We start from the raw sequence: 27,268 nt of genomic DNA, 5'->3' as shown, positions 1-27,268 counted from the left end.
AAAGAGTTGACTTCACAGCTCAGAAGTGTAATATTTTAGAAAGCCATTTGCAGCAGTTTTCAGATACATGAACTATTTGAAACTCAAATCATCCCCTTAAACATCAGCGTGATTACACACTCTCTCTCTCACACACACACACAGAAGCACAGCCAAGTCATGTAACAGTTTATTCTCTGTCTATGACAACCGTAACACAATGCAGTAACATTACACAGACACACTGATGAAACAACACGGTTTGAGTTCACAGAGCTTAGTATGATTCTGCATGACTGGGCTGTGTGATATCCCTTTGTTAAAACAGTTCTCTAACAGTGCCAGATCACAGGTTCACACTCTTTGAAGCGCACGGCCGAGTATTGGTGCCAAAGGAAAATATTAAAAGTGCTACTTTATTGTGAGTAGTTTTATTTCTGAAAGTTCTAAAATCCCTTGGTTCCCAACCATGTTCTCCAGTCTTGACAAAGTGTGTCCACCTCCTACAAATGGATGTAAGACGCTGCTGTGCAGAGCTGCAAGTCACATTTACTATCATAGGGATTAATCTGTCAATTATTTTCTCAGTTCAGTGTTCAGCGCTGCTTCCGAGAGTCTGGAGTCTTCAAACTGCTTTTTTTTGTTCAACCAACAGTCCAAAACCCAAAGAATCTTTATTGACTAAAAAAAAAAAAATACATGATTTAAAAAAAACCCGAAAAGATTAATTGATCATCAAAATAGCTGGTAATTAATTTTCTTGGCTGGATTAGGGGACTAATTGTTGCAGCTGTACTGTGCTCTGTACAGATACCCATTGGCATTGTTCCAAACGCTGGCAGCTGCCACACTGAATCCTGATGTTCTGAGTCCATGTAATCTTTCTGCTTAGCGAACAAGGATCCAAAGAGACTAGATGATGAGCTGTGATCGAGTCAGGAGGATTGTGAAACACAGAACGCTTTCCATGTGTAACATCTACAGCTAAAAGACAGCGCAAGGCTATGAGCACGCATCTACAGCACGGTTACACGCTAGAGGAAATCGCTTCAGAAACCTCTGGAAACACCAAAACAGCATTCATGCACACATCAATAATACACACTTGAAGTATAGAAACACTGAGCTACATCATAAGTGTTGCGGGGAAGATGTGGCGAAACAGCTGGAAGACCATGTGTGAGTATAAAGGCATCAGGTAGAAGGTGTAGTACTGTATGCTTTATGGAACAGACATCACTAGTGCAACAGCATGTAATGAGCCACCTTAGGGTGACATAAGGTGTTCAGGTCACTTGTTTGGATGGGTTACATGAGAGCAGGCTGGGAGGTAGGATTCTAGGCGTCAATGCACACAGTGGCAAGTTTTCTAATTTCAGTATAAAATTCACTTGTGAAAATAAAAGCACTTACTTGGGTAGGAAAAAAAATTATGCCCTGTTTTTTGTTTTTTGTTCAACTGCTGGCTGTGGGGTCAAAGTGCTTCAGTGTATAAGGGTATGATACTACATACATATCAACACCAAAGATTCATTTCAGTCCCAATATAAGAGAACATTTTTTTTTTTTGAATTGTTCATATACTTGATGGACCAAAAGATTTTTGGGTGATTTTAATTAATTAATTATGGTAATTAATTTTACAATTTTTACTTCTTGAAGTCGCACTCCTATATATTAATACAGATTTTGCATCAGTTGCGTTGACTGTGACAGAATACAGAGAAGGAAATGTTCAAGAGTTGTTGATATTAATACTTGTGTGGCCAGACAGACATTCTGTATGTCTGAGAATGAACACTGAAGAACACTGACAACACATCAGCTCAGGACTACGTTTAATTAAGGGCTCAACCAGGAACTATGTTGCATTTATGTCTTATGGGAACTCTGAGCTTTCTACATGAACTAACATTTATCAGTTAAGGGTGTTTAAGGTTATCAAAAGCAACTAACTTAAAATTTTTTTCCCAAGTCGTTGCTGTGAGCTGTGAAGCTCTTCAGTCATTCTCAAAGGATATGACTGTAGCAGTGGACTGACCTCTGATCACAGGAAATGATGTCAGAGGACCACAGACTGAGGGCAGAAACACACAGAGAGAGGTGAGCTCCCGTTTACTGTCTATGAAAGTCTTTCATGAGGAGGCTGATGGGACAGCTGGAGACGGGCAGGTCGTGCACGGGACAACATTCAAATAGACAGGCTGTGACCTTAAAGAGGAGGGACATTGTCACAGCTGAGACTCTCTCAAATATTTATTGTAAAGAAATGTAACCTGAAGCATCCAATCAGATGTAGCTCCCGCACACACAGTCTGTATCACTACAGCAAGAGCGTTGGGAGGCCTCGTCGCTTTCTGTGTGTTTCTTCCTCTCAAACAACGCTACTTCAGGAAGTAAGACAGCCTCACAGCAGAGGGGACAGGGTGATGGCCATTCAGAGGTCATAGAGGACCTCCAGCACAGCGGCCAGAGACCAGGCCTGTGTCTCACAGCTGAACGGGCAGTACTGGCCATTCTCATTGGTCAGCTCCGGCAGACCCTTCCATGGAGACCTGAAAAGAAGGTAGAGGGGCAGTGAGAAATAAAAGCAGCTCCTTATTGCGTAGCTCTGAAAGTGAAACCTTTAGATGTGTTGAATCCTGCTCTTGATATGTCACCTGCCACGACTTTAAGACGTGAAACAAAGCGCAGTGTGTGGATGAACAGATCAAAGTCCTACCTCTCCAGGTGGGTGTAATGTCGGGACAGAACATTTTTCACCAGAGTGACTGTTTTGTCGTAAGTTTCAACTCCCAGCTTTTTGGCAAAGTAGAGTTTAGCACGCAGGAAGTAGCCTACTGGCCACAGCCACTCCTACTCACACAGACACACAACCACACACACACACACACACACACACACACACACACACATACTCAGAGTTAGTTTTGTGCAGAGAAAAAAGTTGCACACCACAATTAAAAAGAAGCATCTGACCAATTTACACAAAAGCAAAACATTCATTTAAAAGTGCAGTCACTTCTAAATTAGCCCTGATAAAAAATAATTTATATGTCATGCAGTGTTTTGTCAACACCTTTTCAGCGCCAAACCTTTGAATAACTAGCTAAAAGACTAGAGTTTATCTGAAGATACTGCATATGGCTGACTTCAGCCAGCGGATCCTGTTTGTCTAACATCATCAATAAAGCGGCGGCTTGGCTTTAGCTTTAAGTACAGGCTGGGTCACACTCACAGGTCCCTGGTGGTAGTTGAAGCCTTTTGCCAGGTTGTAATTGTCGTTGTCCAGAGCGTTGTCATACACACCGCAGTACACCATGTCACTGTAGGCCAACACAATTTGTCAGGAAGCATCTATTTTACAACATGGTTGCATTTACAAGGCAGATTCCTTGTGTGTATTGAGAGTGTATGAATATACAGTACTCAGGGTCAAGAGTTTTCATTCCCAGTGGTCCCAGCAGTTTCTTCTCAGCCACCTCCAGAGCGTTCCAGGCTCTCTCCACTGTGAACAGCTCCGGAGCCTGCGAACACAGGCGTCACGTCAAACAGCCGGTTAGAAATTAGCTCAAGACCATTCAGAGGACTGGCTGCAGCTTTCACTCTACTTACCACCACCATGGCAATGGTGAAGTTGGGTCTCAGCTGGTAGTCACACCAGGGGCTGGAGGCTCCAAAGCTGTCCTTGTAGATGTCCTTTTTATGCACCAGATCAGGGCGTTTCTCATTGGGATCATTTGGGGCCCCAGACACCCAGAAATTTGCTTCAAAGGAATGCTGGAGCTGCTGGTTCCACTGGGAGTACGAAACAAACACTTCTTTACCTGGAACACAGTGACAAGTGTTTATGAGAGATGGCTGCTGGAATTCACACAGGAGTGCAGGAGAACATATAGGTAAAGCCTCAGTGTTTCTGTTAGTGTGTGTGTGTGTGTTTAATACCATCTCTGTGTACTTTGGCTCCATCATAAGGGAAGAGTCCTTTGGCATGGAGCTCCACAACCCAGCGAACAGTCGACTTGCTGAGACCAACTATCTCTACCGCCGCTCCGTCTCTGCACAGAAACGGTGACGCAGGAAACAAATTAGGTGACTTGTAACTACTACTCATAGATCTCTGAAACAGTTCACCCAAACAAAACAGAACAAGGTGTTCAACCAGCAGCCAAAATGTCCAACAGAAACAACTATAATGAAGTAAAAGTGAGAAAAGCCTCACATCTGGAAGTGCTGATGGACTGTTCCAAAGAAAATTCAAAGACAGCATCAAGGTGCGCTTTGTGTCCGTTTGTGTGTTACCTCGGAGTAGCAGGCATGCCTTTGTTCCTTGCTCTCTCACTCTCTCCCATTTTGTCCATCCACGTGCCACAGTTGAAGCGGTTTCCTCCACTCACAAAACCTGTGGCGGGATCCACCTTAACAGCCACGTTGAACCCTGTGAAGGAGCAGGAGAGCTCAGAAATGTTGCGGTTGGTAATGAAGAACCAGTTGGAACGCTGCTGTTGTAAAGTCATCTAAAGCCCCCCCCCAAGTGGCTCCACGCAAGAACAGGAAATGATCAGTTCACTTTGTGAGTTCGGTGGTGCTGTAAAGCAGGGCTATTTAACACAGACACACACACACAGCCTGTCCTACCTTCATCTCTCATGTTCATGTCTATCTTGGGTCCAGCGTTTCTCTCTCTGAAGGAAATTCCTTCCAGGTGGCGCTGCAGAGCCTCCTGGATCACATCATACAGAGGCTGCTCCTACACACACACACACACACACACACAAACACACATGTTGAACATTAGCATCACGGTGGTTGTAGGCGCAGTGTAGTAGAGAGACGCCGAGCAGCGGTACATACCACCTCTCCAGGTTTGCAGGGTTCACAGTCATCAGCAGGGTACAGGCGGGTAACAGAGCAGCGGAGGATCTCAGGCCCTTGAGGAACATGTGTGGCATAGTCCTGAACAGAAGTACATGATAAGTATACGTGTAAGTGTAATAATGTCATAACTTTAGATCGTACAACCATTTGTTGGAATAATAAGCTAAATAAATATTAAGACACAAACTTCTAAACTAAATATAGAGTGAGATGTATATGCTATAAATATAGTTAGGAATAACTTTACAGCAACAGAGCAACGGAGGCATAATGAATGTGTATAAATATATTAAACTGGGATAATCCCTTAAATTAAACAGCTTGAACCAAATTATTCTGAATATATGTAATGTGACACAAGGCATTTAGAAGTTCTAAATGAAATTTTGCAAAATTACGACGTGACAGAAGGCCTTCTTTCCTACCGAGTCTGAGAGTTTCTGAGCTTGGTCTGCCTGTGAGCAATCCTATATTCTCCTTGTTTCTCATTTCAATTCAAGTCAAACTACTACATCTGACATATGAAATCATGATTAGTAGCAGTTTCCCTCAGCTGCTTTCAGTGAAAAATCGCTGTACACTGCTTGTCCAGCACCATATGGCTGATGTAGCATCTGCTCTGGTGGAGACCAAACCAGAGCTAAAAGAGCGGGAATAGTGGATTGATTGGGCAGACACAAAGTCCAAATGAAAGCTAAAGTTTATCTGTGTCTTTTCAGAGTTACAGTTTTTAACAAATTCAATATAACATCCTTACTGTATTATGTATTACCGTAATATGTGAGTGTTGTGTTTACAGCTTGTTGTGCTGCCCCCACTTACACTCCTTTATCTGCCTGTCTACATCTATTTCCCCATTATTACAGAGCCTCCCTACCTGGATGCACTGCAGCCACCACCACACAGCGTCACGACAATTGTATCTAGCACAGCGACCCTCGCCCAGCAGGTTGGGGATCAAACCGTGACGCAGTGTCCCCGCAAAGGCCAGGATGATGTTACTGTGGAGAGGCGGGATGGTTCATTTAGAGTTAAGTTACTGTGTGCTTTCGCAGGCTGATGCTGTTATAAGACTGAGGGAAAGTCAATTTTAATGCTAAACGGCAGCTAAAGCAGCTATACACACAACATACCGAGCCTCGGAGTGTCTCCCTGTGAGCAGCATCAGTCCTCTGAGAGCAATGAAAGTGTCTCTGCCCCAGCAACGGAAAATCCCAGCGGAGAAATGAGGAAGACCTAAACAACATAATAGAATCAGGATCATATTTATCTTCATCTCACACTCCTGTCAATTTAAAACCATGAAATTCTCAACAAATTTCTAAAGGTAATGAAACAGTTTTTAACTTCACATTAGACAATTATTTTTTCAGTTTAATTTGTCCACAAAGCACTACTAAGTGTCTGTTGCTAGGCTACCTGCAGCCAGTGAGACGCAGCACTGCTCCTTCTGGCCTGTGATTGGACTGATGCGGTAGGGAACATCCTCGATGCTCGCAGAGAGCGGAGGGAGGGCAGGGAAGCGACCGACACCACACATCTGAACTGAACCCAGCGCTAGGTGACGAACAAAGCTGGAGCCATTCTGGATGAAACTGTGGACGAGGAGATGGAAAATCAGTTGTTCATTCAGTTCATCAGTTGAAATTTGGCTGGGGAAAATTACCCTCGACTGTAACACATCAGTCATTTGAAAATTAAAGTCTGAAAAACACAGTCTCCAGAGTCTGTCTCACCTTGACATGAGTTTGTAAGTTGCATCCAGAGCTGTGGTGTAGGTTGACACCAGGATGGCATCAAAGTAACAGGGGATGAGGTAGCGTGGGATGTGTTTCAAGTAGTTGAACATGGCTCCCAACCACTGACCCACCTGCAGACGCACAATATTACAATGAATAAACTGTTCCAAATAAGCTTAAAGGGGCAACTGGTGAAACGTATGGGGCAGCATATCACCAGAGCAACTTCTAGCTGCTGCTTACTACACTCCTGCTGTGGTTACGTTTGGCTGTAGCTACAGTTAGCTCAGTTAGCCACAGAGCTAGTGGCCTATAGCTAACTGAACTGTGCCTGGACCAAGTCCTCGGATCACAACTGGCCACTTGCTCCTAGTTGTTTGAGCTCTTTTGAGGAATTATTACCTTCCAATGAGCAAAGGTGCAGCAGGCAGGGAAGTGGCTCTGTTGTTTCATGGCCCAAATTACATTGCATACATGTTTTCTCACACAACCTCAAACCTAGTTGTGTCTGGCAATGCAAAATATCTCAGTTGTTTTGAGGAAATAACACTCAAACCAATGACAAGTGACACCAGAAGTACAAGAAAAGATGTATCCATAGTATAGATGAGTGGCTTTAAAAAAACAAACCAACAAACAACTTTGTTTAGTTTTCTAAGCAAAATAAAGCATAGAAAATTAAACATGCCACCAAATTTATAATGTAATATATATATTAACAATAATAGTAATAATATTGTGTCTGCAGATAGAAGTGTTGGAGGCACCCTTGGCTCTTTGTTTCACTGGGGTGGAGTGGCCCTTTAAGGCTGTAAAAGCCTCACCTGTGCCAGTGGTCCCTCTCGGTGTATCAGCCTGTTGGACACATAGTCTATGAGCCAGTCCCCCTGTCTGAGGTTAGCGCACAAAGGATGGCCCAGGTCATTGTTGGGCCGGATATCAGCCAACACTGACATCAGACCTGCAGACACACAACAACTTCATGTACAATCTCATGTCATATGTGGCCATAATGTGAGAAATACCAAGGTTAGCTATCAGTGTGATAACATGACAACACCATCAGAGAGGTTTGCTCTCACTTCAACTGGCCCCCTCACTTCAAGTGTTTTACATAAAGTATGAGACGCAACTGATTCCTTATCTCATCTGCATGTTCAGCAGAATCACAGAGCAAATGTCTGTGTGAGTGCTGTGAGTGTGCACCAGGACAAATCCACTAAGATGCTGCCTACAAGAAGGAACAATCCCTCTGAGTGCAGAGCACAACAACAAGTTTTCTGTCCAAAGCTCATCTTTGGAGAATATTAAAATATGTTTCAGTACTCTATGTAAAGAAATTACATAATTACATCAATTCAGTTCATTTATATGGCACCCAATCACAAGTAAGGTTATCTCATGACACTTTCCCAATAGAACAAGTGTTGGCCAGTTCTCTTTAGTTTAACTACCTTGTAGTCCAGCATATTTGAGGGTCTCCCATCCCGGGATACTGTAACAGCCTCCACCATCTTCTTGTTCTTCTGAGTTGCAGCGAAACAGCAAGACATTCAGGTCTGCTAATGTCAGCTTGGACATCAGCCTGTCAAAAGAACATAAGATAAAAACATTTTACAAATACGTAGCTCATCTAATCTTCACGATATTGACAGGACCAGAGGAGGAGTGGTGTGTGTCCAGGTGTGCTCACTGTGCCAGGGGTTTCTGCAGTGCTTCTGGTGGGTTTTCCTCTGTTATGCTGCCTTTCCTGTATTTTGGGCTGAACTGGGACAGATAATACCTCAGCATCCCCACCAGCTTCTGGGCCTTGGGGTCCAAACTAACTCTGTGAGGAAGAGAGAGAGAGAGCTTCAGAAAACTTTGTGATCAATATGGAAATGTTTCTTCAGTAATCATGCAAACTCTACTGATTTGACTTGTGCTGACGGTCTGTGTAAATGTGAGTGTGGATTACCTGAAGGCAATGACGCTGCCAGGTGTCAGCTTCTGAAAGATGATTTCCTGCACAAATTCTGATCGACCTTTGGACATCACTTCTGCTTGCTTCACCAACGTACTCTCCTGTAACTATATATACATACTAATATGTTAGAATTATTTTACTGATAAGTTCATATATTTCAATCACACAAATGAAACAAAGATCCTAAAAGCGATCATAATTTACAGGAATATGCTCTTTTATTTCCACAGTGTATTCTGGCATGCCGTTGATGTAGTTGTCATCCTTCTTATAACTCCCAGCATGCCTTTCCACTGTCCTTGCCTCCAGTACCACTTCCTCTATCTTCCCTTGGGAGACAGAGAGGGGGAGGAGAGAAATATTCTCAGCAATGGGAAGCCTGGCTAACAGATTCTTTGATAAAATTTTGATGAAGCATGAGAAAGAAACACACGCCAACTACAAAGCCAATGCAAGCAACATTTTCAGAAACACACATTTGATTTCTAACATAAAGTGACAGTGTTATCGCTGCCATACCAGGTATGAACATGGGTGGGACGTTGGTGTCGTACTGGTGGGTTTTGGGGTCCCAGAAGGCTGTCCTGCACACTGCCACCACTGACTGGTGTGTGCTGGGACAGTGACGAGTAACTGCAACAATATCTGCATCGACCTGGTCCACATACACCTGGACAGGAAGACGCAAAAACCAAAGATGCAGATTTTTCTGCTACGCTTTCCTTTTTATATTAAAATTGCTCAATGAGCTGAAACCGCTTTTGGCGTGAGCTGATGTTTTGCTTTATTCATGCACACAAACTGTGTATTATGGTACCTGCATGAATCCTTGGGCAGCCAGTTCCTGGTGGAGCTTGTTGAGTGCCAGTTTTCCAGCTATGATGCCACTGTGGAATCCGACCTCACCAGTGGAGGTGGGGGGAGCTGAGGGGTTCCACTTGGGGTAAAAACGCTCCTCCTTCACCACAGAGATCTACACACACATAATGCAGGTAACAGATAGTATCACTCTGTGATACAGTAGCTCAGTGTGTATGTGTGTGTGTGTGTGTCTATATACTGCATATACTGTAGTCTATGCCCTATTTTGTGCTGATATTTCCATGTGAAAAGTGTGCATAAGCAAGTGTTTATTACTCATTTACTAGGATATTTACTACCCAGGGAATCTGTGTATCCTGAATACATTTCAAATTAATTAATTTTAGAAAAGAACTGTTTTTAAATGTTCAATGTTTAGAAAACCACAGAATAAGATTAAACTCATCCAAACCTGTGCACAGACACTAAGCAAAGACAGACATTCAAAGTTAAATGTGAGCGGCGCAATGCGAATCATGTAGCCTCTGACTCTCAAGCAGTCACACGACTTGGATTCAAGCCAGACTCAAGTCCCAAATTTAATGACTTTAGTGTTCCCACTTGAAACTTCAGTATTTTATTTAAAACCTGTGTCATGAATCAATTAGTTTCTTCATTTCCCGGAACAACTAACGTTAACTCCATGGGTCCAAAATTAGCATCCGCCAAGTGGCAAATGCAGGTAGATCCAATAGACTCCCTACTGTATTTTGGTGTCATTTATTTATAGGCGTGCTGCTTCTGTCCTCTGCTGTCTGTGTAGGAGCTTGCTTGTGAGCGTATGTATGCAAATAACCTGATGTGGCACTAATTCATCGTATCCTCTGGTGGAACCAGTAGCACAGCAGGCCATAGAGACCACAGCAGAGCTGGGAAGGGAGTCCAGTGCTGAACGCAGCTGTTAAACAAAGACAGGCAAACACGCAGCAGTTACTGTATGCACTTCACATCTGGAATTTGGAATAAAGGTGTACACAGCATGCTCAGCAAAAAAAAATAAAGGTAAAAAGTATATACATTGAGCACAAAGCATAAATCAATCTAAATCAAAGGTACTATAAAACATTTATTGATGAAAAGGTTTAAACGTAATGTTAAAACCATAGTGTTCTCTTACTGGGACACTGGCTGCAGTGTTTTTGCTCTATTTATTCTCACATGTATTAGTCCATTATCAGACTCTTTGTGATGCTGACTGTGACGCTGCGACACGTGACACTTGTGGGTAATTTGTATAGTGATTGGGATAAATATCACAGCAATAAAATAAAACAGACCAAGCCTGCTCTACAATATGGAGTTTTATGTTATGAATGTAGCGGTGCAACCAATGAAAATGCTTAGTCGACACATTTTCCCATCATACAGAAAGTTTCCAAATGTCTTTTAACCTGCCTTAATTTTCTGTTAACAATCATGATTGACTACAAATGTGTACCAAAATAAAAGGTTTTTTTGCAGAGCACTCATTGACATACACAAAGCACAAGGGGGAAGTCCAAGGAGCTCAGCGCAGATCTGAGACAAAAGATTGTAGATTTGCAGAAGTCAGGGATGTCTATTGAAGATATTTCTAAACAACTACAGGTTCCAAGATCAACATTTCAAACAACTGTACTGAAGTACAAGGCACTGGGAAGTATTGCCACTTTGTCGAGGTCTGGAACAAAACCCAAGCTCTCACCCTCAGCTGAGAGGACATTATTTTGAACTGTCATGAAGAACCCAAGAACCACTAAGTCACCTTCATTGGCTAAATTCATTCATATTTTCATCTAAACCAACAACCTGCCTCTTAGATCCCATCCCAACTAAGCTGCTCAAAGAAGCTCTACCCTTACTTAGCACCTCTCTATTAGACATGATCAATCTGTCCCTGATAACAGGCTATGTACCCCAGTCCTTTAAAGCAGCTGTAGTCAAACCTCTCCTGAAAAAGCACACACTTGACCCAGAGATTTTAAGCATCTATAGACCAATATCTAACCTTCCATTTCTTTCCAAGATCCTTGAGAGAACAGTCGGCAATCAGCTTCATGACTTTCTACACAGTAAAAGTTTATTTGAGGATTTTCAATGTGGCTTTAGAGCTCATCATAGTACAGAGACAGCATCGGTCAAAGTCACAACTGACCTCCTACTGGCACAAAATTAGTCCATGCATTTATTACTTCCAGGCTGGATTATTGTAACTCTCTTTTATCAGGTTACCCCAATAAGTTCCTAAAGACCCTCCAGCTAATCCAGAACACTGCTGCACAATTACTCCCAAGAACCAGCATGAGAGATCATATTTCTCCTGTTCTGGCTTCTCTACATTGGCTACCTGTAAAATTCAGGATAGATTTTAAAATTCTCCTCCTCACATATAAAGCCCTGAACGGTCAGGCACCATCCTATCTTAAAGAGTTGATAGTACCCTATTATCCCACCAGAGCTTTGCATTCCCAAAATGTAGGGTGACTTGTGGTCCCTAGAGTTCTCAAAAGTAGATTGGGAACCAGAGCCTGTAGTTATCATCTCCTCTACTATGGAACCATCTTCCAGTTTTGGTCCAGGAGGGGGACACCCTCTCTACATTTAAGAGTAGAGTAGAGTAGAGTTTTGATAAAGCTTATACTTGTGCTGGCATTTGCTGACCCCTAGTTATGCTGCTATAGGTTTAAGATAAGATAAGATAAGATGAACAGGGAAATTCAGTTGTCATAGACTACCAGGGGATTTCCCACAACGCACTGAGCTCTCTCTTCCTCTCTAGACCTGCTCTAATTGGAAAGTGTCATGAGATAACTTTTGTTGTGAATTGGTGCTATATAAATAAACTGAATTGAATTGAATTGCTCCCCAGCTCTGGAACTCACTTCCACCTGACCTCCATAACACTGACTCACTCCCACATTTCAAATCCAAACTCAAAACCCATCTGTTAAGACAAGCCTACCCCCTCTGACCACAACTGCATTGTCCATTTTAAATTGTATTTTACTGTCTCTTATTGTTGCTAATATTGTGTCTGTTTTTATGATTAATGATGTAACGTGACCTCGAATGTCTAGAAAGGCGCCTATAAATAAAATGCATTTGTTATTATTATCCTTGAACGACCCTGTAAGAGACCCACCTGTATGGGACACTCGTTGTCATGGGTTACATCAAGGAACATGGCATGAGCAATTGAGGGCATGAGTGGGCGGAGACTGGGCTGAACAAAAGCTCCAACTGGCTCGCCTCCATAACGATAAACCAATCTTCCTTCTTCATGGCTGTCACCAGCTGACATGGCCTCTGTGTACAGGGTAGAAGGGGGTAGGGGTGAGGAAAAATTCACGAAGACAGTCATCACAACTCAATCCGTACTGCTGCAGCACTGTGGGTGACTTCACACACTCAAGCTGGGCCACATTCCAGTCAGGCAATGCAAGTATTTTGTCTTTGAGAGCTGATGAACAACGCAAGCTTATCTTCAATAAACACGTTTAGCTAAAATATTCTGAAATATTCTCCATTTTGACATTTGTTTTTGACACATTCAACTACATATCTGGCATTATGTCTGTCATTATGCATTATATTATAATACTGGAGAACTATGGAGAACAACATATAAACCTACCTTGGTGCCCCAAACTGTCTGCTTTGTTAGTGTTAACAGATATAATGCATATGCAAGTGTATGCAGTGTGTGTGCATTTTAATATATAAATGACTGACTGACCTCGTATGAGCGATGAGATCCCTAGCTTGGTTACGAAGATATTATCCAGCTCTTCACTGCCGGTGAACAGTTCAGCCACCACATACAGATTAGGACAAACTGTTCTGGCCACGTCCAGCATGAACTGGTCAACCACAGCAAGGCAACACAGCAAAACCAGTGCAGAGAGAGCAAGAGGTCATGATTAGGAGAGAAGAAGGACAAGGAGGAGGAGGAGGAGGAGGTTGAGGAAGAGATAAGAAAGAAGTGGAGGAAGAGGAGAGTTAATGTGAAGGGGATGCAGCCAGGTGAGTGATAAGGGGCCTCAAGGAACCACAACATGCAGTCACACAGTCCATGAAGACAGAGAGAGAATGAAAGTGGAAGAAAGACAGAAATACAAAGTTAGTTCATGCATGAGAGATGTACCTCGTATAAGGCTGCTAATTCCCAGCCGGTTAACAAACACATTGTCAATGAGCTCGCTGCCTGTAAACAGTTCAGCTATCACATACAGATTGGGTCTGACCGCCCTGGCTGCATCTAACATGGCCTGGACAAGACAGTACACCAGCATTACAGACAGAGAGAGAAGAAGGGTCTGTTGTTAACACTGATGTGCAGTGCACTTCAACACACAAGAACACTTGGCTTTAGTGACATTCGGTGACATTAAACCGCTCTGCAATGAGATTAGATTTTCTTTTCAAATTATCTACATGGTTATTCTGACTATTTCTTGCTGAGTATTCTTCTTGAACTAACCTGATTTAAGATGACAAACTTTTACAACGCTAAAAACCCCCCCCATAAATACACAGGATATATACTCCATACCTGCTATCTGTCTATAGAACCTGATGTGATACCCTGATGTGAACATGTCTGTCAGTCAGTGTAGTTGGGTAAGTTTGCTGTCACGATAAGCTGTCAGGATAATGTGACCATAGCGAGCAACAGTGTTGTTTTATTTTAAGGCTAGTTAGCTAATCATCAGGCAAGACAGCATAAGCTTTTAAAATCAAATAAAGCTGCAACTGCAACTAACTATTATTTTCATGATTAACTGATGAATTATTTATTGTATAATATACTGGTTAATATTGGAGTACTCCAGCTACATATTTCAGAATCGGAATATGTGCTGGATATGATGTGACATCATCCAACATAAACAACATTGTAACAAACCCCCACAACCTTTCTGACGTGGTGTCAGCAATTGCTATTATTTTTAAGTCTAACAAAACTGGCAAGTATTACAGTGAGAGCTGTACTGGAAAGCAATGTGCAGGAATTCAGAGTATTTAACGGCATCTATGATAATATATGACCATACCTCAGCTACATGTAGTGGTGTAGAGTGGCAGTTGTCCAGTCTGACCCCGTGAAAATATTTGGCTGTGATTTCAGTGTACTTCTGCATGTGTGCCCAGAGGTACGGGCAGTCTTCAGGCCCATTGCCATAGCGAAGTTTGACACTGTCACCCCAGCATATCAGCTCCCGACGCACATACACGTTGGAGCCTACAGACACAGACCGAGATTGATACAGTGAGTCCAATGTCACTAGTGCAGGGTATCTAACCGCATTAATATGTTCACCTGGCTCGGCAAAGTTGCGCAGTGGATCGTCACCCATCACCCAACCGTTGTGAGCCAGGAAGTGACACATCTTGTCTGGCTGGTCCAGCAGCTTCATCTCCTGCTCCAGAGTCATGTCCTGATACGGGAAGGTGAAGTATCTGAGACAGACAGATGAAAACAATTAGGTCCACCAACAGTGAGCCTCCTTTCACAGCTGGCATTAACACAGACCCCTTATGCCTGTTAGGGATGGAGGATGGAGGGGTAACACTTATATTTGTGTCTGCATCATCTACCTCAACTGTTACAGTTCACAAAAGAGGAAGATGCTGTCTTGAGTAAGAACATGTTGCATACAACATCAGAGAGAAAGCTGATTTGTGCAACTGCTTTAAGTAGGAATGTCCTGCACTCCAGTGACGCAGACAGCATGCTACTCTCAGGTGTAAATGGACCCAAAGATTTGAATTACAGCAGGTATTCACTCATCTGGTGTCATCCCATCTCTTCTATTAATTCCTCTCTCACTTATTTTGAAGTCTCAGCAGGGTATAGTATTTCATATAGCAGTTCCATCAGGAAAAAAAAACAGACCTTAAAAATTATTTGATTTTATTTTGATATTTTTGGTGTGTTGATGTGTTTTTCAACCACAATCTTCAGATTTTTTTTCTTTTTTTTTTACTAAGGCTGTCTTTTTTTATACACTGCTTTTCTGTTTCAACTTTATGCCACCATTTTAGTGCTGGTCTTGACGAGAGGAGCAAAGAGAGTGTGATTCCACCTCTCTGGACCACAAGTCTGTTCCTGACCTTCTGGCATGACCACACGCCCAGGTTAGCAGACAGCAATGGCTACCGCACGTTCACCTAAAACTCATACCATAACCAAAGTATGGTGACACCATCTCTCTACTAGTGTTTTCACATAGTACCGAGCTGCAGTGACTTTAACTGATGCTATGCTGGGGTCTGGCAGAGGTCTTTTCCTCTCTCCATAAAGCCATTTGTTACCTGGTAACCAGAGGGTTTTTCCTGGTAACAGGGCCAAGTTTGGGGCCGTGGTCTGCCAGACGTTCATACACTACATTTCCCACAACACAGTTGGCAGCCTTGAGGAAAGAAAAAGAAAACATAATGAACATTGACTGATGCACAGAATGCATTTTGGGAACCCTTAGCGCATCTCCAGTTCCACACTTTATGCTAACAATATGCAGAATACATTATGCGTTGATGTGGACAGTGCACTATTTTGGCAGATAAAAGATATGAGGCATTTTGACATCAGCACTGAGAACCACAAACAAAAAGTGTCAAGTTTAGCTCCAGCGCACTCCCATATACACTCACAAACAGCTGCTCAAACCTGTGAATCATTCTTAGTGCTCGCTCACATTATGCTGTTGTACTGTATTATACTTATTTATACAGGACAGGCCTGTGAAAGTCATTTTTAATATCTGAAACTTCTACTGAGGATTTTAAATCAATTTGAATACAGTACAGATGTGTTAGAGGAGTAGCGGTAGCTCCTTTAAAGAATAGAGCAGTGAGTAATGTGTGTGCCTAAGCAGCATGTGGTTGTGCAGAAGCCAGTGAGCAGATGGACGCTGCCAGTGATTTGTTCCCAACAGATGAAGGTGGACTTCACTGCAGCTTCCCAAGTCAAGACTAAAATTAAGTTCTTGCATGTTGTTTCCCCAACTGCTGGACAGGTGAAGGGGGTTAGTCCTGAAGCAAGAATCGACTTAGCTCTATAGGAAAATAAACTCCTTCTGCTCCCCAGCTACAGTGTGGGGACTGAGCAGGAAAGGCTAACAGCTGAAACAGTTCGAACCCTGGCCGACGCGACATCGCGCTTAACCTCACCTGTTCCTGATGCTGGTGCACGATGTGCAGCTGTTCGTCATTCAGCTGATTCAGCTTCTGTCTCAGCCAACCACAGCACTCCTCAATGTGCTGTGGGGAAAAGCTGTAGAGAGAGTGAAGTAACAGGAAATGAAAAATACCACTACTATACACTCTATGCATACATATTGTGTACACAAATACTAGCCTGTCTGGTCAAGATAACTCACTGGAGCTATTTGTGCTTTTCAAACCTGTTCAAACTTACCTCAGTGGTAAGAAATTGCCAAGTTAGACTGTACTTGTATGCTGCATTTATTCTAGCTTTTCTTGTTACGATTTATGGCTGACAATGAAATGTGAAGCACAAACATATAATCCTGCAGTCTACTTTAGAGTAAACATTTATGTTCCTTTTTTTTTTTTGCAATGCATGACACAAGTGTCACACTTCCTGTGGTTTGGAGGTGGACACTTACGAAAGAGAACAGACTGACGTTCACAGAGCTGAAAGCAGTACCTAACTGAAGGGATTCATCATACAGACCTGACAGCTTTCAAATCAACAGACATACATTCATGAAAGAACCCAAAGAACCACTAAAACTGTCACTTCATACTAGGGTAACAAATCATGGTGCATTTGATTGAAAACATAGTGGGATCATTTGCTAATCCTTTTTAACATGTAATCAATCGAAAACAGTACAAAGACAATTTATTAAATGCTTTACATCACCAACTTTATTCATTTTTGGCTCAGTTGTTGACAAGCAAGTAGCATCCCAACTTCCAAGTACACCAGCAGCTTGAAGTAATGGGTCTGACCTGTGAGGTACAAATGTCTCCAGAGCTGAGTCCATGTCTACTGTGTTGCCATAACGACGATAATTTGGGTCTTGAATGATTTTCAGGCCCTTCTTCCCTCCTGTCTTATTATGGTCTGGCCTTGTGCCTAAAAACACACAGAGCACACACAATAGTATCTGAAGTGTGTTAAGCAGTCTCTACAGCTAAAGTCTAGCTGCACACTAGCAGCTAGCATTTAGCACTAACTTTGTTGCTGTCCATTTTGTCTATGATTTGAATTCTTTTGACACAACAGTAAGTTCTGTACAATATACTGGAGACTCCTCATCTATAAATAACAGATTACTAGAATACTCTTTGCATACAGTAAAGAGCTGCACTAAAACAAAAGTTCTTAACTGTAAAGTCTTGCCTACACAAAGCTGTGTTTTTCAGTTATCAGTCTCATGTGGGTCAAGCAGAACCAACAGCCTTCTATTTTCAGCTCAGGTATTTATGGAGGCATGCACTTCTACACTTTAGGGCTACTTTTTTCATTTTCAAATGGGTAACATCAGTGACTCTGAGCCCTGCTGAACACAGGTGACCTACACAGCAGTTCTGTGCGCTCGCTGAACCTGACATGAAGTGTTGCAACGACTGCAGTGTTTACTTTGTTTTTGCAGAAATACTTTGAATATTAACTGCTGTACAGTACTAACCATTTTGTATCAGGCCTCTGAACTGCTCTACGGCAGTGTCCACTTTGACCTGGTAGAACTCCCACAGTTTGATCTGAGGATACACATCCTCCCACAGCACACTACGGATGGCCTGAAACACACACGTCAGCATACAGGGACAGAGAGAGAACATTAACAATACCTCAAGGGTTTGGCAAAAGCAGTTTCACAGAGTGCTCCAGTCCTAAACAGTCAGCTGTATCTCACACATCAGTATGAGGTAGTCCGTAATCCTACTGAACGTGTGCATGACTAACAGTCAATAACAGAAAGAGTTGAACTGAACTAATATTTTGTCATCTCTTTCATGATGTGGTGTGGACATTTGGGTTAGGTAGGCTTCTAATCTAGCTTCTACAAGTTAAACAGGCGAACCGACTGGACTGACATTTGTCAGGTATAGGTGCAGAGAGCTAGCCTGGGTAGTTTCTCAGTATATTCCACTCAAGGCAAATGCGATGGAATGGAATGGAAAAATTTGGACCGTTGAAGTATTTGGCTTGAAATCAAAGATCTGAAATTTTTTTACCTTGGCCCAGCTCTACAATGGGTATCACGCCACACTGTCAAAGGGTGTAGTCCTAAATTTAGTATTATGACCTTGGTTACATCCCAATGGCAATGTCATTGTTAGGACTAATTAATGCATTCATATGATACACAAATTCCATTCCACAGCAGTGGAACTCCAGTCATGTCCACTCAAGTCCACTCTGTCCATAGTGAGTCCCCAGCTGAACTTTACTCTTTACTCACATTCAGGTGGCTCTCATTGGTAATGTCAGCAGGAAGTCCTTTAGCTTTGTAGCGTCCCTCTGCTACTCTGGTGGTTAAATGCCAGATAGCTCTGTCTAAGACCCAGGCTGGTCTCAGGTGGGGCGAGTTCACCAGGTTGTAGCCACACTCCGGATGTTCTCTGATCCACATGCTGTTAGCAGCTGTTAAGAGAAACACAGATTTCAACAGAACCACCATTTAGCATTATTAATAAGTGATTCATCTGTCCTAATTATGAATCTTGGAAAAAAACACAACTGTTTGGCATGGTGAGGATGAGTGAAAAAGTAGCCATGCAATGACTCTATTAACAGTTGGAAAATCCTTTAACATTGTTCCCTGCATTGAACAAGTATATATACAAATATATACACACATATATACAACACAATACTATCACGTACTTTCAGCTGCATATCATCAGTGAACCTTATTTAAATCATTTAGAAAGGATTAGCATATGCAAAGCAACTTTCTAGAGAGCTATAGATAGACTGAGACTTAGCCAGACAGTAACTCAACCACTCAGTCAGTCTTTAACCTTTTAATCAGGTTCATTTTACTGCCCTTTACTGACCTTTTCTGTGAAAGGTACGATGGGGGATAAGGATACACAAGTAGATGATGTTAACACAGGACAGCACATACAGTGCAGAGCTGCACTGTCAGGTTTTATTCATAAGCTACACATCATTACATGCATTTTAATCAGCATAAATGACCTCCAGAAAAGTCTGTGATTGATTTCTGTTTACTCTTATTAGTGATTAACAAATCTGACATCACGATGGTTTGATGCTATATTTTCAGGGAGACTTTTCTTTTTAAAATAAGTCACTAATAAATCACTAAATCTGTCATCATTAGATTACAAATGAATGTGTTCTTGGTCTTGTGTCAAAACGTTGTATGACTATGAAGTCCACAAATGCTATACAGTACTTTGTGTAGCACTTTGTTTACTGAGGTCACATTCCTCTCCTCAATGTTTCCCCTAAACCGGGGTGTAGTTCTGCTCTTTCAGTTTCTTGTTTCTGTTTGGTTCTGAAATTGGGGGAAAAAATAGTTCCCATCATGCTTTGTTAAAAAAATATGTTGCGCTGATTCCAGCGGCGTGCCAGTATACAGTATCTGACACACATTTGATCAAGTAAGTAAGTGTGAAACTATACGAAAAACTATGATGATATAATCTCAATAACTTATCGGTATGTAGGAAATATCAATCAATCAATCAATATCAAGGAAATATAAAAATCCAAAAATTGAATTAAACTTTTTGACAATTCTACCACCCTGTGTCAGCAACAACCTGCCCTCCCCAGAAAGCTTAAAAGTGAAAACACTGAAACAGTTTGGCACCTTTTGTTATCTGTTGCTGCATCCTTACTGAGACCTGGTCTCAAGACTCCAGGATCAAATCATTTGACCCGATCTGATCTTGCCTATGTCCTTTACACTCATGTAAACACACAGTCAACATAGAATAAGGTTACTGAACTCTGGAAGAGGCCCATGGACTACTGACCCTGCACCTGATGTGACCTCAAAACTTTTAACAGTAAAAGTATCCTGATCTACAAGCACTGGAATATATTCAATTTGCAAGATGCTCTTTAAAAATGGAAATGGAAACTTACAGGTGATGCAACTGCTCTTTAAGTAGACCACCTACACTCCACACACTCAAGAAGTATGTACAAGTATTAAAGCCATGGTTTCAAGAACCTTCCATAGTTAAGCACTCATATAATATGCACTGAATGTTGTTAGTTTGTTGTATCTCAGTCTGCACTTCATTCTGGTTTGACATTAAACACACACATAAAGACACACACACAGTCACTCACCAGTATGATTATACACCACATCTGTAATACACAGCATGTTCCATTCTTTCTTTAATTTCTCCACTAGCGCCCCCACCTCTCCCCAGCCATAGCTCTGTCCTTTGGGACTGAAATCGGGGTTAACGCTTAGCTGGTCTGCCAGAGAGTAACAGGATCTGGACTCTCCAAGGGTCTGAAGTGGCGTGAAGTGGATCATGTTGTATCCTTTGAGAGAAACACACAAACAACATCTCATACTGTTCGATAATAATGATAATGTGCACACCACAAAGGCAATGATTCATCCGTATTCAGCCATTTAAGCTCAAGGGGACGCCCATCAGTATTACCCAGTGACCTCAGGGGACCTCTCAGGTTAGAGTGGAGGATCACATTCTTACAACTATGTTTTTCTTCCTTCTTTCAGACAGTGAACCTGGTTGAAATAATAAGATTACTTGTATTATCTGGTGAACCTTTCCCCATCCATGCTTGTGAATGACTGAGTCTTTCAAGGATGCTTCATTCATATCCAATCATAATACCTGTTACTAAGCAGCTGGTAGTAGCTGGTAGCAAGGGTTGGTATCACTAGGTTTGTTATGCTTATAAAAATGTCTTAACATTCTGACAGCAATCAATATATTCACTCTGACAAAAAAAAAGAAAAAGAAAGCTGAGTGAAGTCAGGCAGCGCATGCTCGTGTGTTTTTGAGGAGCAGCTTTGAAGAGAGGCCTGATGGGAGAGGGTGGGATGTTTTCAGCTGGATATATTTAAAGTTTAGTTTGCTCTTGCTGGTTGCTTCAGTCTCACCAACTCTAACTTTAACCTGTTCACATGGGGAATGTTCCAAGCAGATCTTTTGTTGTCACTGTCCCAAACTGTTTGAAATGTGTTGAAGGGTTTGTATTTTCCTGAAGTCGCTAACAACTCTGAGGCTCTGCTGCATCCATGGCACTGACCCATTTCTGCCAAAAAAAAAAAAAGTGATAAAATAGACACACACCTGACTCCTTGGCTACTCTCAGTCTATCTGCCCAGTCATCCAAGTGTCCCAGACATTTGGACAGGTATGTCTGGATAGTGATGCAGTCCAGTGGAAGGACGTGATCATCTGCTCCAACCCGAAGGACCGGGTCCACAACTATGTATCCTTTTCCTGAACGCTCTGTGTCTCTGTGGGGAAAGAAAATCATAGGAAAAGTTCAGTTGAAGAAACGCTTAGCATTACCAGCTAAATTGTGTACTACTGGTGCCACAGAGTGATTGAGCAGCAAAGAGTATGATAATAATATAGAACACTGAGTAATATTGTAATGGACAGGTTATTTTTTTCTTAATGCAGAGTTACATGGCTGTCAAACACAGTCTAATAGCTTTACTTTATTATTTCAATCATTATTAATCAAATTTTCCAAAAACTACATTTTGAAAAGTATAGACCTGGACTTGGATAGGACTTGGAACGAAAAAAACGAAGCAAAACAGGACTTGTCCTACAAGATAAATATACATTAAAGTGACTGAAATGGGAGTTCTTAGCAAAACGTCACCCATCCTAACTCAAGGTGTACTTTATAACTTTTTCCAGGACTTTCTAAAAGAAGAATCAGCTTTATTGACAGTATATATATTTTTACATACACACACTGAATTCGTCTTCTGCATTTGACCCATCCTTAGTTGAACACACACATGCAACACCCGGCAAATTACATGCAGTGAAACACACACAGGAGCAGTGGGCAGCATCAAGCGCCCGGGGAGCATATTGGGGGGTTAAGTGCCTTGCTCAAGGGCACATCAGCCGGCTAATGGAGGAGGGGGAGCATTTTTCACATAAATCACTCCACCACACACAAATTCTTCCTGCCCGTCCAGTGGGGGAATCAAACCAGCGACCTTCCAATCACAAGCCGCTTCTCCAACCTCTAGGCCACGGCTGCCCCCAACCAACCAATTCATCCTTAGCATACTGTCTTCATCACTAAATGGAGGTTTTGTAGTTAGCCCATTACCTGCAGGGACTTACCCACATCCAAAGAAGTATTCATAGGACCCAGCTATCTTGAGGTCCAGAGAGCAGAATTTATCAGAGTCATCCTCCCTTCCAGTTGGGTTGTTCCACGCCAAAACACGGAATTTGTTTCGCTCAAATTTCTGTCCTTCAAGCGGATAGTTGGTGTGCACGAGGACCCTCTTCCCCTGAAGGCTGGGCCCCAGGCGGAACTGGAGCTCAAAACCTGAGGAGACAGACATGTTTTAACTAACTGCTTTATTTCAACATATGAAACCATGAAAGACAAACTGGTATCTCGAAATCCAACTACTTTGTTTCCATTCTGCACTGAATTTTAATTTCATTTTTGTGAGATTTTTGTGGGTGAAAGTATCAGTTTCATTTGATAAACTCTTGTTTTCTGCTCACTTTCCCATCCACACTGGTCCTTTTATGGTTTCTCCACTCTTTCACCAGAGAACAAACACAAACACAAACACACACACACACACACACACACACACACTCCACACACATAGCGACTGCTCTGCAGCTCTGAAATATACAAAAAGGAAAGTCACTCATGTGAGATTAGCCACAAAAAGACAGACTTTCTGAACTTCCAGAGTCTGGACCATGACATGGTGCTCTATAAATAGTTCAGTTTAACAGCCAACCCTCAAAATCCATATCAGGTTCAGAGTGCTGCAAATGTCAAAAGGTACACTTCTCCCTCCCACACAACTATCAGTCAACACACACACACACACACACACACACACCACACACACAATTTGTCTTTATTTTAATCATTAAATGTACTACTTTAAGCAGGACTTCTTAAACAGTTTTGTGTCATGACACCCGAATAGGACAACATAAGGGCAGTGACGCCATTTTTAATAAATGTCACCTCAGCAACACATACAGTAACACATACAGAATTAACAGACATTGTACTTATGAGTACAAAGCATGGTTTAAATATTCCAGCTGTGTGTCACACCTTTTTCATATGGTACCAAAAAGGCTTCTGTAAAGGATACAACTGTGCATCCTTACTCATGTCACCTCCTTAAGCCTTCTCCCTCCTCTCTCCCCAAGATGCATTTTAGGAATTGAGACAAACTTAAATACGGTATGCTGACACTGATTTCTGGGTCACACACAGGAAAGCAGAGGAGAAAGGACACGAGGAGGCACAAACAGAGAAATGAGAAGGATAGGATTTCCCTCCTTGTAGCACTCTGATTTGTAAATGTGGTCCCTTGTATGGGATTGTCATCTCCTCTTAACCAGCCAAGGATTCCGAAACCATCCAAAGCAGTCCAAAACCAAAGAAAGCAACTGTGAACGGCTATAAAAGCCAGGACAGTCGGGGCTGCTGAGGGTTTCAGCCTACCTGCACTCTGACACCTGCGGACTGGGCCAGGCATAGCAGTGAATCACATATTCCACCCAGCCGGAGACTGTCTTACTCACTGAGCCATTACGTAAAGCTGAACACCTGAGAGTGCCACTGTTTAAAAGAGACATTACCTTGTTCAAGTCTGAACAGGGTCCTCTGCAAATTCTCTTTGTCATTGAGCATCAGGACTCTGATTTGCTTCAGGTGTTGAGGCAACATATTAAGAACGTCTGTTTAAGGTTAGTTGATCCCCGGCCTCCTGTAAAAAGAAAAACACTGGTTACTAAATAGCCTTTTTTCCAGCCTCATCATCGAAACACCAAATGAGGGAATATGTTCTGGAAGACTGCTGTTCATCTCTCCAACAGAGTTCCAGAGAAACCTGCAGAAACTATGACAAGGACCTGGTTTTGGGCGTTTCATGGCTGACACCTTATTAAGATACTTTGTGTTGTTTTGTTTTTATTTAATTGCAGAATTTCTTGTTAAAACTAATATTAATTAACACCACATCATCAAGCACGTACTATAGTGCTGATTATTCAACTTAATAGTAATGTCTGGCTGTAGTCTGGGGTCCTACTGTAGTTTACTTCTCCAAAAACAACAAAGCTATACTTATAAACCATACTGATCCTCTTTAAATAGCCCTGTCTTTATTTATTTTGCACCCAATTAACCAACCATCTGTTTTAATACTTAGATGACCAGTTAACAGTCTGACTGTAGCTGAAGGTATGCAGAGGTAGAGCTTTTTTGATTATGTGGAGCAAAGACAATCCCTTTAATCCAAGATCTGAACCAACCGACAATTAAGCCACTACCTATAAAGAGACAAATTTGTCTCAAAGAAAAGCATTTCAACTCTGAAGTTAACAAGTTACAAGTTAGAAAACCTGCTGCTGAAGTGTCTCATACTGCTGTAGGTTGAGTGCTACCTGTCTGCATTTCTTTGCTGTTAGGGATCTGATGGATATGTACATTTTTCAACAGCTCTTACAGGCCAGAAGCATCTGTGATCAAACTACGGATGCATCACTCAAAAAACTGCAAATTTAACAAGTCAAAGGGAAAGACGTGGGAAATAATGACAACACATCACAAACACAAGATGGACTGAATAAAATGAGATGTATTCACAGCTGAAACTGATCACCAGGTGACAGACATAAGCAGCACATATAAGTTTGGCAAAGTGGCACGAAGATAAGAAGGGTTAAATGTTAAACAAGATTTCTTAGGCAATCAGTTGATTGAGACACGCATTGTGCAAACTGTTGGAACGCAGGACAAGGAAGCACATGAAGTTTGCGCTTTAGTTCAAACAGACAATAGCTGCCTGTACTGATTCTGGACACCAGTTTTCCTCATTCTGCCAGCTGGCGGTTTAGACTCATCAGTCAGACGCTGGAGCAGTTAAAACTTTATAAATTACCTTTTAAGAAGAACTGTATTTTAACTGGCTCCAAATAATAATCTGTTACAAATCAGATGTAACTGCTGTGAGAGCTTGGTGATTCAGATTTTTTCAGATATATGTTGTGTGATGTGATCTAATTTGGTGTGACTGACCCTCTGAAACTGTAATGAGTGGAAAGAATAAAAACAACAATCAATTGTTGGAAAGTAACTACATATATTTACTCAAGTACTTTATTTATTAAGTACAGTGCTGAGGTACTTGTTCTTTTCTTTAGTATTTCAAGTAAAAACAAGTACCTGAAACGGTGCTTTGCCACAGAATCAGTATTTATGAAGTAATTAAAATGATCTCTGCCTTGACCAACTACAACATTAAAACATGCACATAATTCATTAGCAACAACAAATGATATACTACATATAATTATATTATGTGATGGGGTTACATTATACATCCATAAATATTTTCTTGTGCTAATGTCCCACAGACATAGGATTTTATTCCAGTGAAATCACATGGAAATATTTTGATTAAACTGCACGACCAATAGAATTTTTATTTTTACTTTGCCAATGACTTCCTGGAACTCCCTGAATGACTACAGTAGTAGCCATACACTAGTCCATACTCGCACACAGCACCACATGTTGAGGGTTTTGAGTTTGGGTTCAGTTCTGTAATAACTGGAGCAGGTTAATGCATCCGGAGTCACTGAACCCGACTGAATCCTCGCTCTGAGTCTGCGCAGTGCTTCGCTCCGACCAGAACAAGGTCAGGAATCCGGCCGTTAATGTCACACAATCTATTTATAAAGCTCGTCCTTCTCGCTTGGAACATCGAGTCAGCACCGAAACAGTGTGACAAACTGTGATACAGACGTGCAATTACATCGAGATGGGGGCAGATAATAATTCGCCGCGATGATGCAGGAATCTGTGAGGCTAACGTCCCGTTCGCTGCCGGACTCCAAATTCCATACAAAACAGTGGTACTGCAGAGTTGCCTCGCTTATTGGGATATTTTCATTCACCATAAAACATATTGCAAACACCCGATTTAATTTGTAGTAGCCATTTAACAATTCGGCATACGTATAATATCCCAAAGGCACCTTATTTCAATATAGTAACATAGTTAAATCGTGGTTCATTTGGCACTTCATACAGTCGCCTTCACCAGAATGCCCTGCAGTGGGCGGTGCCGTCAAGTTGGAAATATACTGAAGAAAGTAAATGAGCGGCGGTCGGATCGCCTTGGAACTTCAGAACGTGCTTTACATTTTAATTGATTGTATTGCAACATTAGATAACTTCGTCATTACGCAAGGTCACTTTACAGACGTTAACTAACAGATAATTGTGAGTTCTTCAACACTCGTTGTCCAAAAGCAACCGTATGTATTTTCCAGAATTAGCCTGTAAAGCTGCATTGCCAAGCGCAAAATCAAAATTCTCATGTTAAGGTAACAGTTATTTTAACTTATCAGTTAGCTAACGTAGCTATCGATTTATCTTCCGACCTGCCAGCCACTGGCGGTGAACACAACTCGTAGAAGCTTAGTAAAATTTGACAATAATACGATAGTGCAAAAACATGCATATCCACTCCTGCTCACCTGCCAATTGTGTTTTCGGTCAGTCACAGCAACAGGAGGACAGCTTACAGTGTGACAGATTCGTTCATGCAGACAGCTCTATTTTTCCTGGATGGACAGTGGCTGAACTGGAGGGTGGAGTCCAAAACAG

The 27,268-nt window shown here is 41.9% G+C and overlaps 1 protein-coding gene across 2 annotated transcripts; it reads right to left on the bottom strand.

Moving 5' to 3' along the window:
- Positions 1-156: 156 nt before the first annotated feature.
- agla (amylo-alpha-1, 6-glucosidase, 4-alpha-glucanotransferase a) lies at positions 157-27,268 on the bottom strand. Of its 2 annotated transcripts, none has more exons than XM_046408412.1 (35): positions 27,139-27,268; positions 24,232-24,359; positions 22,726-22,936; positions 21,700-21,869; positions 20,714-20,917; positions 18,843-19,024; positions 18,066-18,177; positions 17,383-17,509; positions 16,576-16,678; positions 15,718-15,815; positions 14,723-14,862; positions 14,457-14,644; positions 13,547-13,670; positions 12,545-12,708; positions 10,220-10,321; positions 9,380-9,535; positions 9,082-9,232; positions 8,767-8,891; positions 8,554-8,666; positions 8,290-8,424; positions 8,051-8,181; positions 7,421-7,557; positions 6,594-6,727; positions 6,277-6,452; positions 5,991-6,093; positions 5,735-5,858; positions 4,834-4,935; positions 4,618-4,729; positions 4,282-4,417; positions 3,925-4,037; positions 3,595-3,806; positions 3,409-3,506; positions 3,218-3,305; positions 2,702-2,835; positions 157-2,534 (listed from the first exon to the last, which is right to left on the bottom strand). In XM_046408412.1, the coding sequence occupies exons 2-35, from the start codon at positions 24,317-24,319 to the stop codon at positions 2,417-2,419; spliced, it is 4,611 nt and encodes a 1,536-aa protein (XP_046264368.1). In that variant the 5' UTR covers positions 24,320-24,359; positions 27,139-27,268; the 3' UTR covers positions 157-2,416. The 2 variants fall into 2 exon arrangements, with proteins under 2 accessions (XP_046264368.1, XP_046264369.1); XM_046408413.1 differs by lacking the exon at positions 13,547-13,670 and adding an exon at positions 13,139-13,262.

This window comes from Scatophagus argus, chromosome 13 (genome assembly GCF_020382885.2).
Source record: "Scatophagus argus isolate fScaArg1 chromosome 13, fScaArg1.pri, whole genome shotgun sequence".
Lineage (NCBI taxonomy): Eukaryota > Metazoa > Chordata > Actinopteri > Scatophagidae > Scatophagus > Scatophagus argus.
This window is presented reverse-complemented; position numbering and strand designations above follow the sequence as displayed.

What these genes read in the sequence shown, in the direction of transcription:
- agla (XM_046408412.1), bottom strand. Translation starts at nt 24,319, where the DNA reads ATGTTGCCTCAACACCTGAAGCAAATCAGAGTCCTGATGCTCAATGAC. An exon ending in AATTAGCAGCCTTATACGAG is followed by an intron (nt 12,709 to 13,546) that starts GTACATCTCTCA and finishes CCCTGTACACAG; the next exon opens with AGGCCATGTCAGCTGGTGAC. An exon ending in ATGAATTAGTGCCACATCAG is followed by an intron (nt 9,536 to 10,219) that starts GTTATTTGCATA and finishes ATGTGTGTGTAG; the next exon opens with ATCTCTGTGGTGAAGGAGGA.